The following is a 19,170-nucleotide window of genomic DNA, read 5'->3' on the forward strand; positions in this document are numbered from 1 at the left end:
GAGAATGACTGAACCTCAACATCCACACATACAGAGCTCCCTATCAGCAGGCCAGATGGCACATAGGCTGATTTTGCTTCCATCTTGAACCAATGCCCAGAGCTTTCAGACTTAGTTGTGTGAAGTATCAGAACTCAGAGAGCATGCCTGAGCTCGTATGCTCTGCTGGATTAGTTTGATGTCAGGTGTGTTACTGTACAACAGCCACAAAGTCTCAAAAGAAATTTGGTGTTAAACAGTAATAGCTTTGCTATAAGGATGGCAGACTAAGGATATTGGAAAATTAAAGGTTAATAGAGAAGGATGGCATCTGTTATTAGATTAATACAGTTGGGGCGGGGGGGGGAATCTTTTGGACACAAAAGTCCTTCTTCAGACACAGAACCCTGAAGGACTCTAACCAAAAAAGTGTCTATTTTCCTTCCCAACTATATTGGCAAATCTAGCAAAACAAAGTATCTCACCTCCTCTCATACCCTTTGCAGAATTTACTCTTTACATTTGCATATCAAAGAATTGCTCCTCTTCTTCCAGCTTTTCCAAATTTTGCTACCAAATACAGAAGCAGTAAGAGTAAGGTAGGTGCATCTAATCACCACAGTCTTAGAATTTGGACAGGGGTGGTGGTGAAAGAGTATTTTAGGTGCTATATTTAACATGAAACTTTTAACATTAAAATGTCATAAGAACATTTTGTTTTCAACAAGAATTGACTATCTTGGATTTTGGTTCTTTATACATTTAGTTCCTCTGCTGGCCTTAGTCTCCATAAATTGTATTATTAAATCCAAATGAAAAAGAGCATGTCCCTGCCTCTCTCTGTATATGTATACATAAAAAATTTTAAGTACTGATCTCATATGTTTTTGGGGCACTTTCTGACTTCCAACCACTCCGCAGCAGGAGTGAATGAATGATCCTTCTCACAGAAATCCATTTTTGTGAGCTGCATTGCAGGTTGCCAGGAGGAGGTTTTTCAGCAATGAGTTTGAGCTGGCTCATGCCAATTGTCATTCACTCATTTGCCACTTAGCAATATATTCCATGGCACATCCAGTAAAGTAATCTTCACTCGGGAAACAGAAGCCTCCCCTTTTCTTTGGCATTGTAATTTAAAATATTTAGTTTCATTCTATCCTTGGAGGCAGGGTCCAAGCTCAATTAAATCAGTGGAAAGATTATCAGGGATTTTAACTGCTTTTCGATCAAAGCCAAGGTGAATGCTTTATTCAGTTTTGCAAACACTATATAAATAAATATAAATCAGAGGAGACCATTTCTCATTCCTATGATTTCAGGTAAAGAACAATATTCATCTTGGTAAGAGCTACTTTGTCCAGCACTGGTAGTATATCCACCTACTAACATCTGCCATCACTATTCTGTAGCTTGATACTCAGAGATGGAGCCCACATGCATGAAAACTATCGTCTTAAAGGTATATAAATCCTTACAGTAACTCCAGGATGGTAATGGCTTCAGTAGGAATTTCTCAAGCAAGCACTTCTGAATCACTAAAAATGTATTTCCAGTGCACAGATCAATTCTGATTATTCCAAAGAGTTCTGAAACAAGTTACATACATGAAGACTGAGTTACCACTTCATGTTGTTTTCTCCTCTGATGGCTTTCTGCCTCGGGTCTGCCCCTTTGCTCCATGAAGTACGACCAAGACTTCACAGCAATACAAAAAGCAAGATTGAACGAAGGACATGCCTGTCAGGTTTCCCATGATGGGTCAACTGTAAGAATTATTGCACTAACAGAAAGAACATGCACATATTTGAAGCCTTTGATCAGCTTTTGCACATTGGCAGAATCCAGCAACAAACCAAAGCTCTGAACTGCAAATTCTTGCAGTCGAACACCTTGGTAGTTCACACAATTATCATTTTTAGGAAGCAGAAACCAACTCTACAACAATTGTCACTGCTGCAGAAAGACTAGGAACCAGGTAGTGGTAGTAGAGTCAGAGATATCTCTGGAGGAGTCCTAGATGCAATTTGGGGCAGGGAATAGAGATAGAGAGTACTCTATACACAAAGGTACACTTCAGTGATTCTGCACTCATGCAAGGTCATTGCAACTACAGAAGGGTTGAGCCAGCATTGAAAAAGCATCCCGCACAATCCCAGCACCACCCAAATCTCACACCTGAAAGCAATGCCGTCTTTACAGGGCTAAAAAAACATGAGATGTTATTTAATTCTTACATATACCCGAAGTACATTGGGCCACCCACATAATAACATTACGGCAGTTTAACTTAAGCCAGTTTAGGAAGTTATTTCCCAAGTTTATGAATTGCACTGATGCTTTTTAAAGGATGTATTTTGCCTTTATTTGCAAAGAATTTTTAAAGGAGTAATGAATTGATCTATTCATAACTAGTCAAAAAAAACCAATAGTAAAGTAGTCTGGGCTTAAAGGATTCACCCTCCTGTAGGTGGTCTGCTGTTTCTTTAATTTCACATTCATTTGCTAGTGGCCCTAAAACTTAACCTTTTTTTGGTAACAAATTTGGGTATGTTTACATTTTCTAACCATTGTTTTACAGATGACTACAGTTGAAGGAATCAGTCTTTCTAGAGCATAAAGTTTAAGGAGTTAAAAAATGAAAAATATTCCATAAATGTTTGTTTTTTATTTGGACCTTTACAACTACTCCTAATTTTGTGGGCTGCTATTTTGTCTGCAGTGTACAGTGTTTCATACTTCACGTTTACAACAGTGTATCGTATGTTATAGCTCTCTACAACTACCTGAAAGGGGGTTGTGGTGAGGTGGGTGTTGGTCTCTTCTGTCAGGTGGCTGGAGATAGGATCAGATGAAATGGCCTCAAGTTGAGGCAAGGGAGATTTAGGTTAGATATTAGGAAAATTTTTTTTACTGAGAGTGTTGTCAAACATTGGAATAGGCTGCCCAGGGAAGTGGTTGAGTCACCATCCCTGGAGGTATTCAAAAAGCAAGTGGATGGTTTAGTGGGCATGGTTGATGGTTGGACTTGATGATCTTGAAGGTCTTTTCCAACCTAAATGATTCTACGATTCTATGTTCCTTTTCCACTAAATTTAGTGAATAAGGGTGCAATGTGCTACAGGAGGTGAGAGAGTTCTGCTGAATCCAAATAGCCTCTTTCACCCTATGCACCATGCAAAAAGATGTGCCTCAGATTTAAAAGTTTGTAAGAATATATTTCAGCAAGAAACCTACACCTTTCTTTGCTTTAAAACAAAACAAAAAAAATCTCTCACATTTAACTTTAAGTGCATACCTACATGACTGGCTGAATCAAAATCATACTATTTGAATGGCTTAGATCATTCAGTGGACATGGCACCATTGAAACTACTGAGACTCCCTCCCACCCCGGGCCCCGGATGACCCTGACACAAATATAGGCCTCTAGTTATTAGGAAATAACCTGCATTTCCTAACGGCACAAAGGTGCCATTTTCACTCCTAGCTAACAGACATAAGATCTTCATTTGTCTCGTTATACAAAGAAAAGAATCAACTGTTCAGAAGCATCTGGATCATTCGCTGTTGAGTCAGGCACAGAAGCAGCCCTGATTTGTAACTTTTCATTTAGTCCACAGAGGAAAAAAGCAGCTCTTTGCTACATGACAAAACACTTCCTTAGAAGATTCTGTATGGGTAGAAATAGAAGGAAAGTTTTCCAGAGATGTTAGACCGTATTTTCTGTTATTACTTTCATACAACAGCCTGGGCCAAAACTACTAAGAGAAAAAAGCAGGATATAATACACAAGGAACTGATTAAATGCATGTAGAAAGGAAGTTCTAGCTTAGATAAATGGTTTTGATCTGCTGGTCAGCTGTATTTCTCAGTGCTATTTAACCACCCACAATTACTACCTATCCAGTTGTATGAAAGGTACTTGATGGATCCACAGTCAAACAAAACTCTGCAGCTGGGCTAGGGCAAGCTAAGCCTGGTCACAGAGAAGTGGTTTCTGGAGCAGCAACTTCTACACAAGTTGCCACTGGGGCACGGGGCCTCAAGTGTTCCAAGAATCACTGGTCATGTATGGAAAAAGCAGATACTAGAAAGAACCCAAAGAGAGGCCTTCTCGGAGCACCACTAAAAGGGGATGAAAGGGAGATATAAAAGCTCCATGTTTCTACATACGCACCTCTAAAATCCTGTAGCAGATACTCTTTATTTTTATGGAAAGCTTCTATTCCTGTTCATAGCCGCCTGTTCACAGTGAATATTATGAAACCTAACAAATGCAATAACAGAAAAGGTAAAGAAATTACATCCTCTACAAACACACCTCTTTCCCACAGCAATCCAAAAGTTAAAAGAAGCTCTCCCAAGAAATTGATAGTACAAATCAGGAAAAGTTACACAATTGGAAAATAGTCATGGCAAAAAGTACAAGAAGAACTACTTGTTAAAGCTCTTCTTCCTAGTAAGAATCCACTAAGATTTGCATCAGTACTTCCATTCCAACATAAATATCTGCAGGGATCCTAATTTTAGCATGGTACATCAAAGACAAAGGTTTTAATAGAGGAAAAAGAAGAGACCCAATCTCTCAAACCTTTCCCTTTCTGATTAAAGATTTGGAGCAGATGTAGTTATCCTCAGCAGGACAAGGCTGTTGGATCGTCTAAAATCTGACACAAACCACCCTTTAGTAGCTGTGAATAGGCCCACAAGACTGAGGGAAAGATTTGGGAGGATGCAGGGAATCCATAAATTCCTTACTTCCAAGTCCTATTCTCACATTGTTGCTTAAGTCTGCAGATATCCCAAATTTTTGGTGACCGCCAAGGCAATTGTAAATTCACTTCTGTGAAAACAACAACAAAAAAAAAAGGTCCCAGAGCCTCCTGGATCAACAGGTTTTGGAAACAATGTAAAATGTGCGATGCAGCAGTGTAAAACACAGGTGACCTGAATAGTATCTCATTCAAAACTACCACTTGCCAGTAATTCAAATAAGGCATTCTCATCCTAGCATACAAACACACAGAGAAGGAGTTAAGCGGTTTGTGTTCACACCATACTCTAACCAAATTGCAGGTCAGTCTTATTCAGCCAAGCTCCAATTCCCCTTAAACCCAGCTCTCCCATGACAGAACTATACAACTTCATTTCAACACAATCTCTTAGAGCATTGTTAATTACAGAACAGGGAATAAAAAACAACCATCAAAAAAAGTCATGTGTTTACACACATGTTTTCAATGTGTCTACTGAAATACCTACATTTCGTTCTAAAATGAACATGAAATGCTAATAAACAGCTAACACAGCTACGGTAGCAACTCAGTCCTCCATTTAGACAGTAAATTTGACTGGTAAAGCAGGCAGAAAAATACCTCCTTTCAATAGAAATGGCACTTGTAGGATAGAGGCTACCTTACAGAAAATCATCAATAGCCTTCAGATTTGCACCAAAAGCAAGAGCTCCACACAACATTGGAAGAACAGTTAACAAGTCAATGGGAAGCTGCTAGGCAGCAGCACCGGCTAATCATTTCCCTATCCATTTTACTGGGAAGTATCCAGCAGATTATATTTATAACCACACAAGTCTTCCTAATTACTAAATCTAAAACATCTGAGTTTAGAGAAAATGTATTAAGCTTTCTGCAAGGATGGTGATAATTACAGATCCAGTACTTAATGAAGTAAATCCCAACTCCCAGCAAAATAGCAAACAAAAGGCAAAATCCAATAGCTACACTTCCAAAATATTTACATTCCAGCTGCATGGCCAGAAGCGTAGAAATGCAATCCAAACAGATGTCCATGAAGAAGGCACAGGACAAGGAATCCATGCTAACTTCAAATCTGATGTATTGCACATATCACTTCACAGATATTTTTGTAGACAGATGATGAACAGCCATTTCAACTTAAGGTCAGATGGAAGAGTAAGTTTTAGTGAGAATCATGTTCACATACCATGGATTTGACCAGATATCTCTACATGGTTATAGCACAGCAGTCTACTTTCACATTACTTTATGTATGCATCCTTATAAATTTCAGTCTCGCTGTGACGGTCTGACAAATTATAGTCAATGTCTCAAACATTTGTTAAAGAACTTTGGTGGAGAAAATGGCCTCTGTAAAAACGCTGGAGTTTTGTGAACAGGACAATGTGGCCAGAGGAGAGGACCCACGGAGTGTGGGATCACACTCCTCCCAAGCCACAATTCCTTAAGTGACCAGGAGAAGGAGCACAGTGTATGCACCTGGAGGAGGGGGCCCCACGGAGGATGGGACTATGCTTCTATCTCAAGCAGTCATGCCAGCAGGGAAAGAGGGGCAACTCCCTAGCGAAGCCCCTCAAAGCTTATGGACTGATTCCAGAGAACTCCAGGAACATGAACCGCACTTGTCGAGACCACTGACTAACACACTATAAAAGAAGTGAGAACGAGTCCTCAGTGCACACCCTCCGGAACTGGATCTCTACACTGGCTGGACCAACACTGGACCCAGGACTGGTGAAACCCTTTTCTTCTGTCTTTCTTTCTCTCTCTCTCCCTCTTTTTCTTCTCTCTTTTCCACAGTCCCTACACCTCATTCTTTTAAACATAAACTGTTGACCAAGTCTGAGACTAGGAGTGGATCTAGATGCCCATGGGCTCCTTTTTGAGAAGGAATCCAGAAAGCAAGGAGGTCTGCTCTGAACCTCGTGACTCAACAGGAAGGCTCTCCTTCTGACACAGTTTCAAGTTCCTTTTTCCGCTTTTCTACACCTCCCTTCTCTTTTCAAACAGTGGCTTAATGACATGATGCAAGGTTCATATTGATAAGTTCACTTGTACTTGGGCAAGGCTAGCTAGGTTGAATAAATGTTGATTGTTGTTTGAACTCCCCTGGTGTCGTTTCACCTTAATTCTGACAAAGGAAATCCACGAACCTGAGTCGCTCCAATTTTGGGACACGACACTCACCCACCACACTAGTGTAACACGGGACTGGTCTGAGTATTGCCTCAAAGCAGCTTTGATAGCCATGCCTTGGGGAGGAGGGGAGAAGGCAGAAGGAGGTGGCTCAGCTGTTCTGACATACAATCATCCAATTGCAAATCAGTGATCCTCAATTAGTGGTAGAGCAACCAGTAAGTACAGGGCCAACATTCAGCAAGGCATTCCCTGCTCTGCACATACATTCTTTCTGCTCTCCTCCTCAAGAGAGACACCTAAAGGAAAAACATAAAGGAGAAAGGGGGGAAATTGAAGCAACAAAGAGGTGAAAAATGACTGATCTATGTATTTGTCCATTCATACTGTGAGTGGCTGAAACATGCAAGCATACAATTACAAAACAAGAATACAAGCAGTTTTCCTTTCCTTACTCACAAAGTTTGCTACAATTCTAAAAAGTTTTGAAAATATTTTGTCTGAAGGTAAATGCTTACATGAATAAACTCACTTAAAATCAAGTACACCTCTTTTTAAACTAAAGTATCCACAAAGCCTATCCACTTCAACCACTATGCCCTCAATTGGTAGGCAACCTGGGAAGCCATGACATTCTAGAGTAACAAGCAAATTTTGAACAAAGATAAGCACAGAAACTCTGAAATCTGATCTAAAAATCCCAACAATACAAATGTGCTTGTAAATACTAACACTGCTATCTCTTATACTGAAAAATGTGATCGTATTGCTTTTACACACCCGCCATCTGTCTATATTCCTCTGTCTCTCATATTACAGTAACACTGTAATCTTCCTGGGACTGGCACGGTTTCTCAGGTTTTTATATACAGCACAGTGATGTCCTAGCCCATAAACAAAATACCACACATGACAGCAACAGCAATAAGTCATTTTCTATTAATAACTGGAAGAAAAAAAAAATATTTTATCCTCTCTTTTTACAACTATACACACCTAACAGTGTAGATCAATAATGCATTATGTTACACAACATTACTAAAAGGCATAAATAGAAACTACTCTAAAAGTAAAAACCAAAATACAACTGCATAACTGAGATGAATTAATTTTTCTGGAAAAAAAATTCAGAAGAATCTAAGACATTCCACATTTGCCTCCTAAAATAAAGAAAATAATGGAAGTGTATTTCCTAATGCCAGTTAACCTGAAAAAATTGATTTTATTTTCTGAGTAAAATTCTTTTCATCCATTGAGAGTCTACAGTTGGCAGAAGAGAGCACACTGCAAACTGAAATGCCACACTATCATTACTGGTGCATGGACCTGAGCCTTGAATCTATTGTTTTCTCCTGAACATACTTGCTTTGAGGTATCTGCTCTTTTGACCTTGTCAGTCTCACCCGAGTCTGAAAATGCAACAGTGTGAATGAAGTAAAAATTTCCTGTAAATCAGTCCTTTTACCTTTAGGAGAAAAAACACTGGAGGTAATGAACTATTTTTATTGAATTGCCCAACACTTTCCATGTTACAGTACCTATACTCTTGCTCAAAGAACATCTAAAATTTTGCACCTAGAAATGGCCTAAAAGAATACCTTTCCTGTTTTCAATTTCACAGTAAGAGGACTAATAAAACAACAAAAGGAAGTTTAAACAATCAATAATCATTGGGAGAAAATGATGTGTAATTAAAAGCTGAATTATCATTGAAATACCACTGCCCCCTCCATAAACTGAAAGACAGTCGATGGTCCTTTTTTTTTTTTATTCCAATAAAGTTTTGTGCAGGAACTAGCTTCATACGCTTACACTCTTATTCAAAAAAATCTTCAGAATACATTGTTTCTCAGGTGTTCACCCACTTTTCTCACAAAAAGTCAGACTAACTTAGGCAAGCAGGAAGTTGGACTTCATTGCACTGAGAACAACTTAATTTCCTAAGATTTACTGAAGTACTCACATAGCCACCAGCAGAGTCACTGGGTTGAAGGACTTCATATAATTAGAGACTGAGCAGTAATGCTACATGTATCAAAATGCCATGTCAGAACAAAAGTGAAACAGATGGAGAAAACCACTCACCTTCTACTCCGCGGTAAGTAGGCCACTGAAATTTCACAACACAGTTGTAAATAAAGTGTGTAACTCCAGAAGAAAGAGGACACTAAATGAGATTCCAGAAACACTGTCACAAAAATGTTGCCCTCACAACAGCAACTGTGTTAAAGCCTCCCAAGTTAGTCAAGTCCTCAGATTCATTTGCTCACTCTGCTTTTACAGGTTTTTCTTCATTTTCTTTTTTTAGGAATGAACACTTTCTCTCCAGCTGTCTTTGTGTTTTCTTTCTATCTGGACTAATTTATCACTGATTTATTGGACTACACTTCCACCATGCTTTTATACTCTGGAGATACAGTCAACAGCCTGACAAGGTACTGGAAAGAACAAAGAGGAAGAAAAAAGATAATTACAACAACAGGTGAAATACAGACACAGACATATAAGATGACCAAACACGATGTATGTCTTCATTAGATTTCTTGTTCTAGCACCAATATGCCCTACCAACATTGCATGAACAACAGTTATAAATAGATAATGAAGAGACTGTCCCTGCCCCAAATTGCTTACATTCTAGGTATCAAGTGACAGCCACTGCCACACAAGCTCAGGAAGCAATTTTACATGATGATTATAAAGGCTAAATGGATGATATCTTACCTAGATGATTTGCTGTTTCCTTTTAAATGTTTTTAGTGTATATTTCTCTCACCACTTCACATGGAATTATACCATCCTCTCAAAGCCTTGGGCCAAACAACTCTAAAATCTGTATTTAATCACTTGAAAGTAACAAAGATATCTAAACAGTATAACACTTTTACTTAACAGTCAAAGCGCTATAATTCCAGTAACCAGTCAAAAACTTTGATACTCAAAAGTATATAATGATTACCAATATAATCTTCTGGCAAGACTAATATTATCCAGTTATCCACAAGCACAGTTCTGCATACTGTATTCCTGAAAAAGAACTGCACGCTATTTCATAAATCAAACCTGCATACAACACGCAGGAACTCTTGTAACAGGGAACTACTTGCAATGCTGGTGACTCCACAGTATCACTGTCAATTGCCAATTGTTGTAAAGTCATTTCAGTGTAATAAATAAGACTTGATATAAGGTTTTCCTATGTTTAAGGAGAAATCCACTATTAACAATATAGTCACTAGCTTTAGTTATCCTACAAAAAATTCTTTATAGGATACCATTACTAGATATGGTTTGCAAGATAGTGATTTACATTCCATGACTAGAATTAAGTGTTCTTCCTAGGTTTTCATTAAATTTTCTACTTGAATTTGCTATTTTGAAAGCATAAAGTCATCAGAATTTTCTGACAAAGAGCGTGATTTCCTCCATTATTCCTCCCTTTGATTTTTCCTGTGTTCTTTTAAAGACCAATAATTTCTTCTTCCTAAAAAGCTGCCCAAATGACAAGGGACAGTGGGATGATACATTAATGCAATCAGAAACACACAAAAATTACCAAGGTCAAGAGTTATTTACATAATTATAGCAGTTAGGGATGCTAACAAAACACCAGGATCACAGGTACCGTAGAGATCCAGGATAAAGCATGGTGCTTGTCTCCGAGCTGCCAATAAAAGCAAAGGAAAACAACAGCTGATAGATACACATACACAGGGGAGGAAGGACAAAGGGGCAAGAGCATGAGAAACCTAGTCAACATAATGGGCAGTGGAGTCAGTATATTTTGGGTTGACCTTTCACAAGTATTTTATCATGACCTTAAGGAGAGTTTTCAGAATGGCATTTAAAGGAAGACAATGAAGACACAGAGGATCTTTACAGTGCACACTTCTCTAACATGAAAGATGGCACAGGAAGAAACAAAAAGGTACCCATCTGAATTTTTACACTAAGTGAATTAAAAGGCTGGTGTTACTGGCCTGTGACAGTAACTGACATCTAGATCATGAATCACAGGTGACTAGCAGCATGGGCTACATTGGAAAATACAAGATGAAATGCATATTTTAGATGCAGGAGGGTAGCACTATCAAGGGAACAGAGAATGTGATCAGGAGTTTGACTAGGGAAATTACCTTTTCAGCAGCATTCAGATAATCCTGAAAAAAACAGTGAAAAACCGTGAAAACAGTAAAACACATTGGATACTTGATTTTTATAAAATATACTACAGGAGATGAAACAGTATGGGAAAAATCAAGAGGTATGGAGAGTCTTAGAGGACATGAGAGGCTGGGATGAACTTCTACAGACACTCATTTTATGTTTAAAATGCACTACAGAAAAATTTTAAAGGTGAAGATTTGGTTTTTTCCACATTTAACTTTCAGCTTGTATGTATACAGAAATAAAGCACATTCCTTAAATTATTTATGGATCATCACACTGATTCCAATTGCTATGAAAAATGGAACAAGACAAGACACCAGGTAAGGAACACTTTCATTCTCTTGTAATCTGCAGCATGAAAATGTTGATCTGAATCTAGAATCTTGACAGAACTGTACAAACAACTTCTGAAAGGGTATTATTCCAACGGATCAGAGGTAGTCTTTCAGCCAAAAAAGATACCTCACACCATTCGAAATGTTTAGAGACTGAACACACACAAGCTGCATAGCGAGTTCAATAATCACCATTCACAATGTAATGTTAATATTTACTCACAGTCCCTGGCACATCACCAAGATTTTCTTTTAATTTTGCACATTCAGAAGATAAAAGGTGAGAGCATTAGGGAATATCACATTGCAAATGATTAGTTTTATATTTTGCTGAGAAAAGGACAATTACAGGAAAGAATTTAACACACCTTCCCTAACCCCACATGCAGACAAAGGTAGAAGTCTTCGGAAAGCCGTGGGCTCTAAAACCATAAATAGCATATAGAAGATGAATAATTATACTGGCAATAACTATTCTTTTAAACAATAAAATTTAAGAATCAAGTGACACAATGGAATTAGTAGGCAGCATGTTTAAAGCAAGCAACCTGATGCATAATTAAATTGCAGTCAGCACATGGTCAACATTGCCCATTTTTTTGGTGGTAGCCAAAAGATAAACTGGTGAAGGAGGAACTAATGGACAGTGAGCCCAATGGGCAATTACATCAATGGATAATAGGTACATCTCAGCCTAGACTAAGAAAGCTCTTGAATTATCATTCTCCAGGGAACAGCAGGGTAAAAGGGAAGCGTGTTCATATTTCTGATATATTTCCCTGTTCATTTACTGGACACTGGACAAGACTGTGTTAGGTTGCCCTGCAGCCTCACCTGATGTGACAGTATGTATGTGCAGCATGGGGAAATACATGGCAGTTGCTGACATTTCATCAACTGAGATGGCGCCAATAAAGAGGATAAAAACAGGATGACAGAATCAGAAGACCATCTCCCACAAGGGTAAATGCTATTGCACGTAAGTTTCTTGGTTACACAGGGTACTTATTTCTAATGGACTCTGGCTCTCCTACCCTACAGTTCTTCATCTTGCATTGCCTCCACCCACCATAAACTGTTTTACAGTGGATTGCAAAGCAGTGGAATTCCTTCCTCTGAACTGATGGCACACTAAGCACACTGGATTTATAAACTTTCAGGTAGTACCAAAATATAAAGGAGGAATCTTATCACTAAAGAGTTGATGCAGAATACCCTGTCTTCATACTGCGCTGCTCTGAAACACTAACCTGGTCCACAGTTAGGGCAAAGCAGCCCAACCCTGCCAAGATCAAGGACAAAATAAGCATCTCTCACTGTTCTGGCAGACACTTCAGGAGACTACAATCAGCCAAAATTCTCTTGCCCTCCAAGGTCCTCAGAAATCACAAATACTTTTTTAGAAGGATCAGAAGAAGTCACAAAGATAAACTAAGTTGCATTCTTGGCTCTTCCTATGATATGATGGGCCATTGTAGGAAAGATATTTTCCCTCCCCTGTGCCTTACTTTATCCATCTCTAGCACCCATACACCCACACTGAAGTCCTTTCCAAAAGTGCTTAAGACCTACAGACAGAAAGTACCCTATAACAAGCCATGTTTACATTTCAACAGAGAACAGGAGCAGCCAAAAAAAAGGGCTGGTTTTGCCATACATATGAAGACAGCCTTCTCCCACCTAGAGCCCCATGCAAGACAGACAGCAGTTAGTCCATGTGCATGCTGTTCACACATGCAAGGCTACAGCTAGAAAGGAATATTCCAGCCTCCCTTGGGCAGCATACATAAACCAGGCTTTCACTCCAGCTAGAAAACACAGACTGTTTGGTGCACTGGAATAGGAATTAATAGTATACAGGAGTTGGACAGAAATACTCTAGTGGAGCCTCACTCTCCTATCTCTCTCGGGAGTCATTTTTGCATTGAACCAAAACCAAATTATACATCTCAACCAGGTTTCAGCTCAAAGGTCAGCAGAGTACAAAACTCTGCTTAGTGGGGTTATACAAGTAGAAAGGGGCGGATAACAATTTGTCTGAATGAAAGACCAAGTAGTATGGGATTACAAAAAAAATATTTAAAAAACAACACTTCTGCATTTCTATAATCCAGCAGTAAATAAAGGAAACCAGAGGCTTTGTTGGTGATGGTTGGCTTTTTTTAAATAGCTCATTGATTTTGGACTGCATCCATCTCCAGCATTGTGACTACACTTCATATAGTAATTAACTACAAACCAGAGTACACTTCTCCAGCCAAGTCTTTTTTGTTTTGTAAATTTCATCGCATTTCAACACCCCTAACCAGTCAACCCTATTTCAAGCTGATATTCCTAAATTCAGTAAAAATAAGTATCAGCAACACTGCAACTCAGCCAAATTAAAATAGAGAATGTTTTTGACTCCATATAGCTCTGAGTGCCAGTGTACTATATGACTCATTTCTGCGAATGTTCAGGTCAGTCGATTACTGGGCCCACTAATGGTATCCATCCCAAGACCCATAGAAACCAACTAACCCTTCCCATTCACCAGGGAGGATGCCAGATCAAAAATTTTGTGCGTCAGGACTTTTTAGATCAACTGGGCATTAACTTTGAGGCATTTTACTGGCAACCAGGAGTCCTGGGCTCCATCCCTACTACAACTAGGTTCCCTCCTCTGCCCTGTACCATTCATGTCCTTCCCAATTGCCTGCTTGGATCAGATAACAGGGCGAAACAATGTGGATACACAGAGATGTCACTGCAACTCCTGCTACTAGAAATAGCAGCAAGCAGCTTTCCCAACTAGCATCTCCCCATTCCATATAAAGCAGGACATAAGCACAGCTTTGCCAAATCCCTTGAGTTAGGAGCGAGAGGAACAGAGTACTACAAAACTATCTACCTTCTTATAGTTGGGAGAATATGGGAACACCTGGCCCTGCCATTTGACCCCCCCAAGGTCAAATGAATGCTATTTCAGAGAAACAACACAAAGTTACTCCTTTATGACCAACATGCTTTCATTCATGAAAGAGCTTTCTCTTCAGAGGCTGTGAGTGAACAATTCCAATTGCCTGCTGTAAAAAAAACAAAAAGTGCAGCAATGAATAGTAATTTTTTTTTTAAACTGATGAGCTCAAACAAAGCTTTTCGCTCTATCTCTGATACCTCCTAATCTGGTGACTGAAATGTGATGTAGGTTTCAAAGTATCTTATTCTGCCTCTCTGCAGAGACCATCTGCAGAAGGAGTAAGTTACCACTGTTTGGATTCTCATTACCTCAAATTAGCCTCAGCATAAGATGAGAGGAGCAGAGCCAAGCTTTCTGTGGGTCCTTACATGGCACCTGTTAGCACTCCATAAAGGACACAGAAAAGCGAGGCCAGGTTTCTCTGCTGTCTGTCCACATCAAAGCTTTCCTGTCAGACTATTGAAACCTCTTCTGACAGCAACTTTCAGCCTGCCCACCCACACCATTTAATCCACTAACAATGAATCAGTTGTCTTGCTTGGGAGTGTCCCCAAGGAGTGCAGGGACTGCATAAGGGAATTGGGGGGCAATAGAAGGATGACTGTGCCAAGTAACATGTAGTATCACCACATAGACATATATCCAAGCTAAATCAATACATTTGTTTACATGCAAGCCTAAAAAAGGTTGGGACAAAGAAAACAGTAAATTCAAAGGAGAATCTTCTGGTTATCGAAGGGGAAAGTGAGATAGAAAATGAAAGCAGCCTGTTTGATCATTTATTTAAATAGTTCTGCTGGGCATTTCAAGCTGCAGCCACAGAAGCAAAGGTAGAAAGATGGGCACATCTTTGGATGGGACAAACTGACCCACTCCAAAATACATCCAAAACAAAGCCACCTGTGAAGAGCGAGAGGGTAATATACTAGGATCATTACAACGGGCACATTCTCCTCTTTTACGCTGCTCTTATAACAGTTTGGCACACTTAACACATCTCATCCACTGACTCCGTTTGGAGCAGAGTCATTAATAACACACCTGTAGAGTGACTAATACCATGGTTATGACTTTTAGGCTACATCATGGACCAAAACATTAAGAGAAAGTGAATCCAGCAGCTTTCCATGAAACCCTGCCCCAGGGGCCTGATTACATTCATCATGCCAAACATCCGAAGATTTTGTGAAAATGTATAATTTTGCAGGAGCTGATTTTGATGACATGCTTCTCAAGCAGCCAGCTGGTCCTTTCATTCCTGCCTCTCTCTTTTCCTCCTGCCCTGGTACTAATGGGGAGGGCATTTTACAGCCTGCAGCTGATGCCAATGTACCTCTTCCTACTCAAATCAGGTGTTAAGAGCAACAGCATTAGAGACAGGAGTTCAAGCAAAAAACATCCATGCAGAAGCTTGATTTATTAAGTGTTTGAGCAAGGACTGGGTCGCTAATATTAAAAACTTTAAAGGAGGAAAAATAGCAGGATTGAACCATAGTGCTAAGGCTGTCCATATATATGGATTAGGCATTAGCCCAAATGTAACAAGCCTGCCCACAGCTGTGGTATACTTAATCAGGTCTTACAGACTAATTACTTTGCTCAACTAAATCCAGCACCTGTGAAAATTGTCTTATTTCAGCTGTGGGCAAAGCTACTTAAATAACATTTTCAATTTCAAGAAGAAAAACCAAAATAAAATCTCAAGTCCAAAATGTCCACAGTCAACTGCAGTACCCAGGCAGTGTAGAGGGAACATTTAACTGAACTTACATCAAAATTCCTACTCACAGAGAAAGCTCTTTCCTATTCATACTTGTAGTATTGTAGTATTTAATTGCAGGTCCTCAGAACTAAGTGTCTTTTGACTTTCATGAAAGAAAATAAGGAGATGAGAACTTAAACACACACACACACACATATTCTCTGTCTCCTCCCTTCCCCCCATCAAAGTTGCTGTGTTTTCCCACTGAAATGTAATTCCCACAACTATGTTCTCAGAGCTGGACTCCTGAAAATCCATTTCTTATACCATATTAGTCTTGAAAATTATTTCATCAGTATGGGTATATTAACAGTATTGTCTGCTAGAAGTACGTAAAAAGCAGTTAAGAATTCCTCAACAGTAGGCAGCAAGGCTAAACATTGCTTTGATCACACTAACAGTACTAAAAATGTGTATATATAAAAGAAAGTAAATTGTGCAAGTAAACATTACTGCACACAAATTAATAAACTGCTATTTTTTTTAGCAACTCTGAGCCAGTTCTCACTGCTGCAGGAAACATGAAATCTAAGAGGCACATGAAAGCTTCTGAAATAAGGATATTTATTTTCTCAGACTTTGAACATGCTTTTGGCACACTTACACTTTATCATTCAAAATCACAACAAACAAAAACAGACCAAAAGGACAGAGTTAATTCAATGCAAAGATCTTCCCTCTAAGTAAATGTCTCACATAGTACTACTCTTAGCAACAGCATGTCTATACAGCACAAGATAAAGAGAGAGGCTTTTCACTGACACCTGGGACAAAACCAAAGAACAAAAGCAGCTCCCAATGCAAAAGAGAAAAGTTACATTTTTCAAGTGTTCCCACCTAATGTAGACAGAAGGCCAGCCATAACAAATTACAAACAACCAATTTACCCACTTCCAGAAAATGCTTGTAAATTTAAACTGTGTGAAATGTCTAACTACTTCTTTCATTCCATCAAAAGGCTTCATCAGCAATGGACAATAAAGCCACTGGCTTGACCCAAAGGGGCTAATAGGTTAATCTATTCTGACCTTGTCTTTATTCAGTCACGATACTGAAAGATTGCTTGAATAACTTACCAGCATTTAACAATGCCAAGTCACCCTTTTACTACAGTGCTCCTGCCCTCCAAATTTTTTAATAATGGGGGGATATTAAAAATTTTCAAAGATTAATTGTAAAATAAACCAAAATGCCTTTTTTCACTCATAGGTACAGAACAGGGGAAAGAGAGGTAAACGACCAAAAGCAGAAGAAAATTTTTATCTTGCCCTTGCATGTCTCTCAGACTTCTGCCATTACTTATTGTCAATTTTAGATAATATGCTATCTCTTATTACCTGTCAATCACATCTTTTAGTTATAGTATTTTCACTCAAATGGAAGAAACTAGACAAAAAAGCTACTATTTGATAAAGACTGCCTTGTAACAATAGGCTTAATCATATGGACTTCAACACTTGGTATTTTAATAACTACTGGCTTGTTGTCAAAACCCATTCCATGAGGGTGCTCAGCACTAAATACAGCAAAGCAGTGAGTTAAAATTAAGCACTTAATTAGGCCCACAGAAGTCAGTAAGCTGGATTCATCACGCAATGATTGATTTAATCACTCAACTCTCCTATTTAGAGTTCATGGCATATGCTTAAATGCCCTTCTAGAAAAAAAAAAGTCTCCAGTGCTCAACACTGTATAGTGCACAATCCTACACAAGCATTTTCCTCCCTGTAGTAGTACAATAACCATCTGTATGAAGAAATTACGTAGACTTACATCAACCTGTTAGAGCAAGGTAGCTTTGAGAACAGCAAGAATTAAAAGAACAGACAAGGTTCCTTCATGCATTCATGTTTAACTGTGTGGCGATAATTCTTGAAAACAGATCACTCTTCATGTGACCTGCCAGGTAGTGACACATTTTGACACAGAGCGAGCTGTGTTCTCAGTTGACGTATCAGTTAGAGCACATATTCTTCAGCATCAAACAAATAAATGTATTTTCATTTAACATTCTATACCTGTAAATGGTTTGGCAACACAAGAGAACATCAAAAAGCATAACCAACCATCAGGCACCTAAATGACATTTGAAAATGCCTTGAAAAAAATCCGTGCCAATCTTTTTTTAAAATGATCCCGTGAACAAAGGCTAAGCTTAAACCTATTCCTAGAGTTTGGCAGATACTTAAAATACCAGTCAACACTAAGTGCCACCACCTTTTTCCAAAAGCAGGATCATCAAAGAACAGGGAAGTAAACAATAAGCCACTGACTACAGCGTGCAAGAGAAATTAGAAGCAAAACAAAGAGCTTTTCCTTTTGACTACAGAGGATACTTTTATAAACTACCCATAGGACTGCAGTACCTCAAAAGTTCCTACCTTGAAAAGCTGTGATATGACCAACAATCATGTATTTCAGTTCAAAGTTCAGTGCCTGGATACTTTGAGTCCTCTCCCTTCGAACAGCTGCCTGGTAGCTTTCTTCCATCTTTTTGGTACAACATGTTGGTGCTCCTTGTTGACAGATCTGTAAATCTGACTCTTAAAGCAAACAAGAAAAAACATTAATTAGAAAACCTTCCAACTTACACCATAAAAATAAAAAATGTTTCTTAATGCCAAAACAACCACCATGTTTAAAATTTTGAAACAGAACACAACCCATAAGGAATGACACTGCAAAACTCAGTTATTGTCTCAAGGACACCAATTCATGACTGTTTCCTAACGACCTAAATCTGGATAACATCATATTATCAGCTGCTAACTTATTTTACACTCAAGACCATTGGGCACAAAATCATCTGAACAGTCAAGGGCATAGCAGAATCACTGAAGATGCGCATTCAAAGAGGGAACATTTCCACTGTACACTTTGTGCTAAGGGCATCATAACTTGAACATCTGAGTGAAAACCGTGCCTCAAATTAGGACCCAATAGTCACCTCTGTAGTGCCTTAAGGAACTACCTATTCACCTCTTACACTAGGAGAAGCCTCTCAAAAATCTTCGGACTTCTGAGCAGCTCGCCCCCCCCCCCCCCCCCCCC

General features: G+C 39.0%; 1 protein-coding gene across 1 annotated transcript in view; it reads right to left on the reverse strand.

Annotated features, from left to right (window-relative positions):
• Positions 1-18,624, reverse strand: part of LOC104832196 (glypican-5-like) — a 371,566-nt gene extending 352,942 nt beyond the window's left edge. Inside the window, exon 1 of the mRNA XM_010568238.1 lies at positions 18,501-18,624. Coding sequence (XP_010566540.1) covers positions 18,501-18,609 — 109 coding nt within the window. The 5' untranslated portion in view covers positions 18,610-18,624. The remainder of the gene's footprint in view (positions 1-18,500) is intronic.
• Between the last annotated feature and the right edge of the window lie 546 nt (positions 18,625-19,170).

Source organism: Haliaeetus leucocephalus, unplaced genomic scaffold, assembly GCF_000737465.1.
Source record: "Haliaeetus leucocephalus isolate CR32 unplaced genomic scaffold, Haliaeetus_leucocephalus-4.0 Scaffold240, whole genome shotgun sequence".
Classification (NCBI taxonomy): domain Eukaryota; kingdom Metazoa; phylum Chordata; class Aves; order Accipitriformes; family Accipitridae; genus Haliaeetus; species Haliaeetus leucocephalus.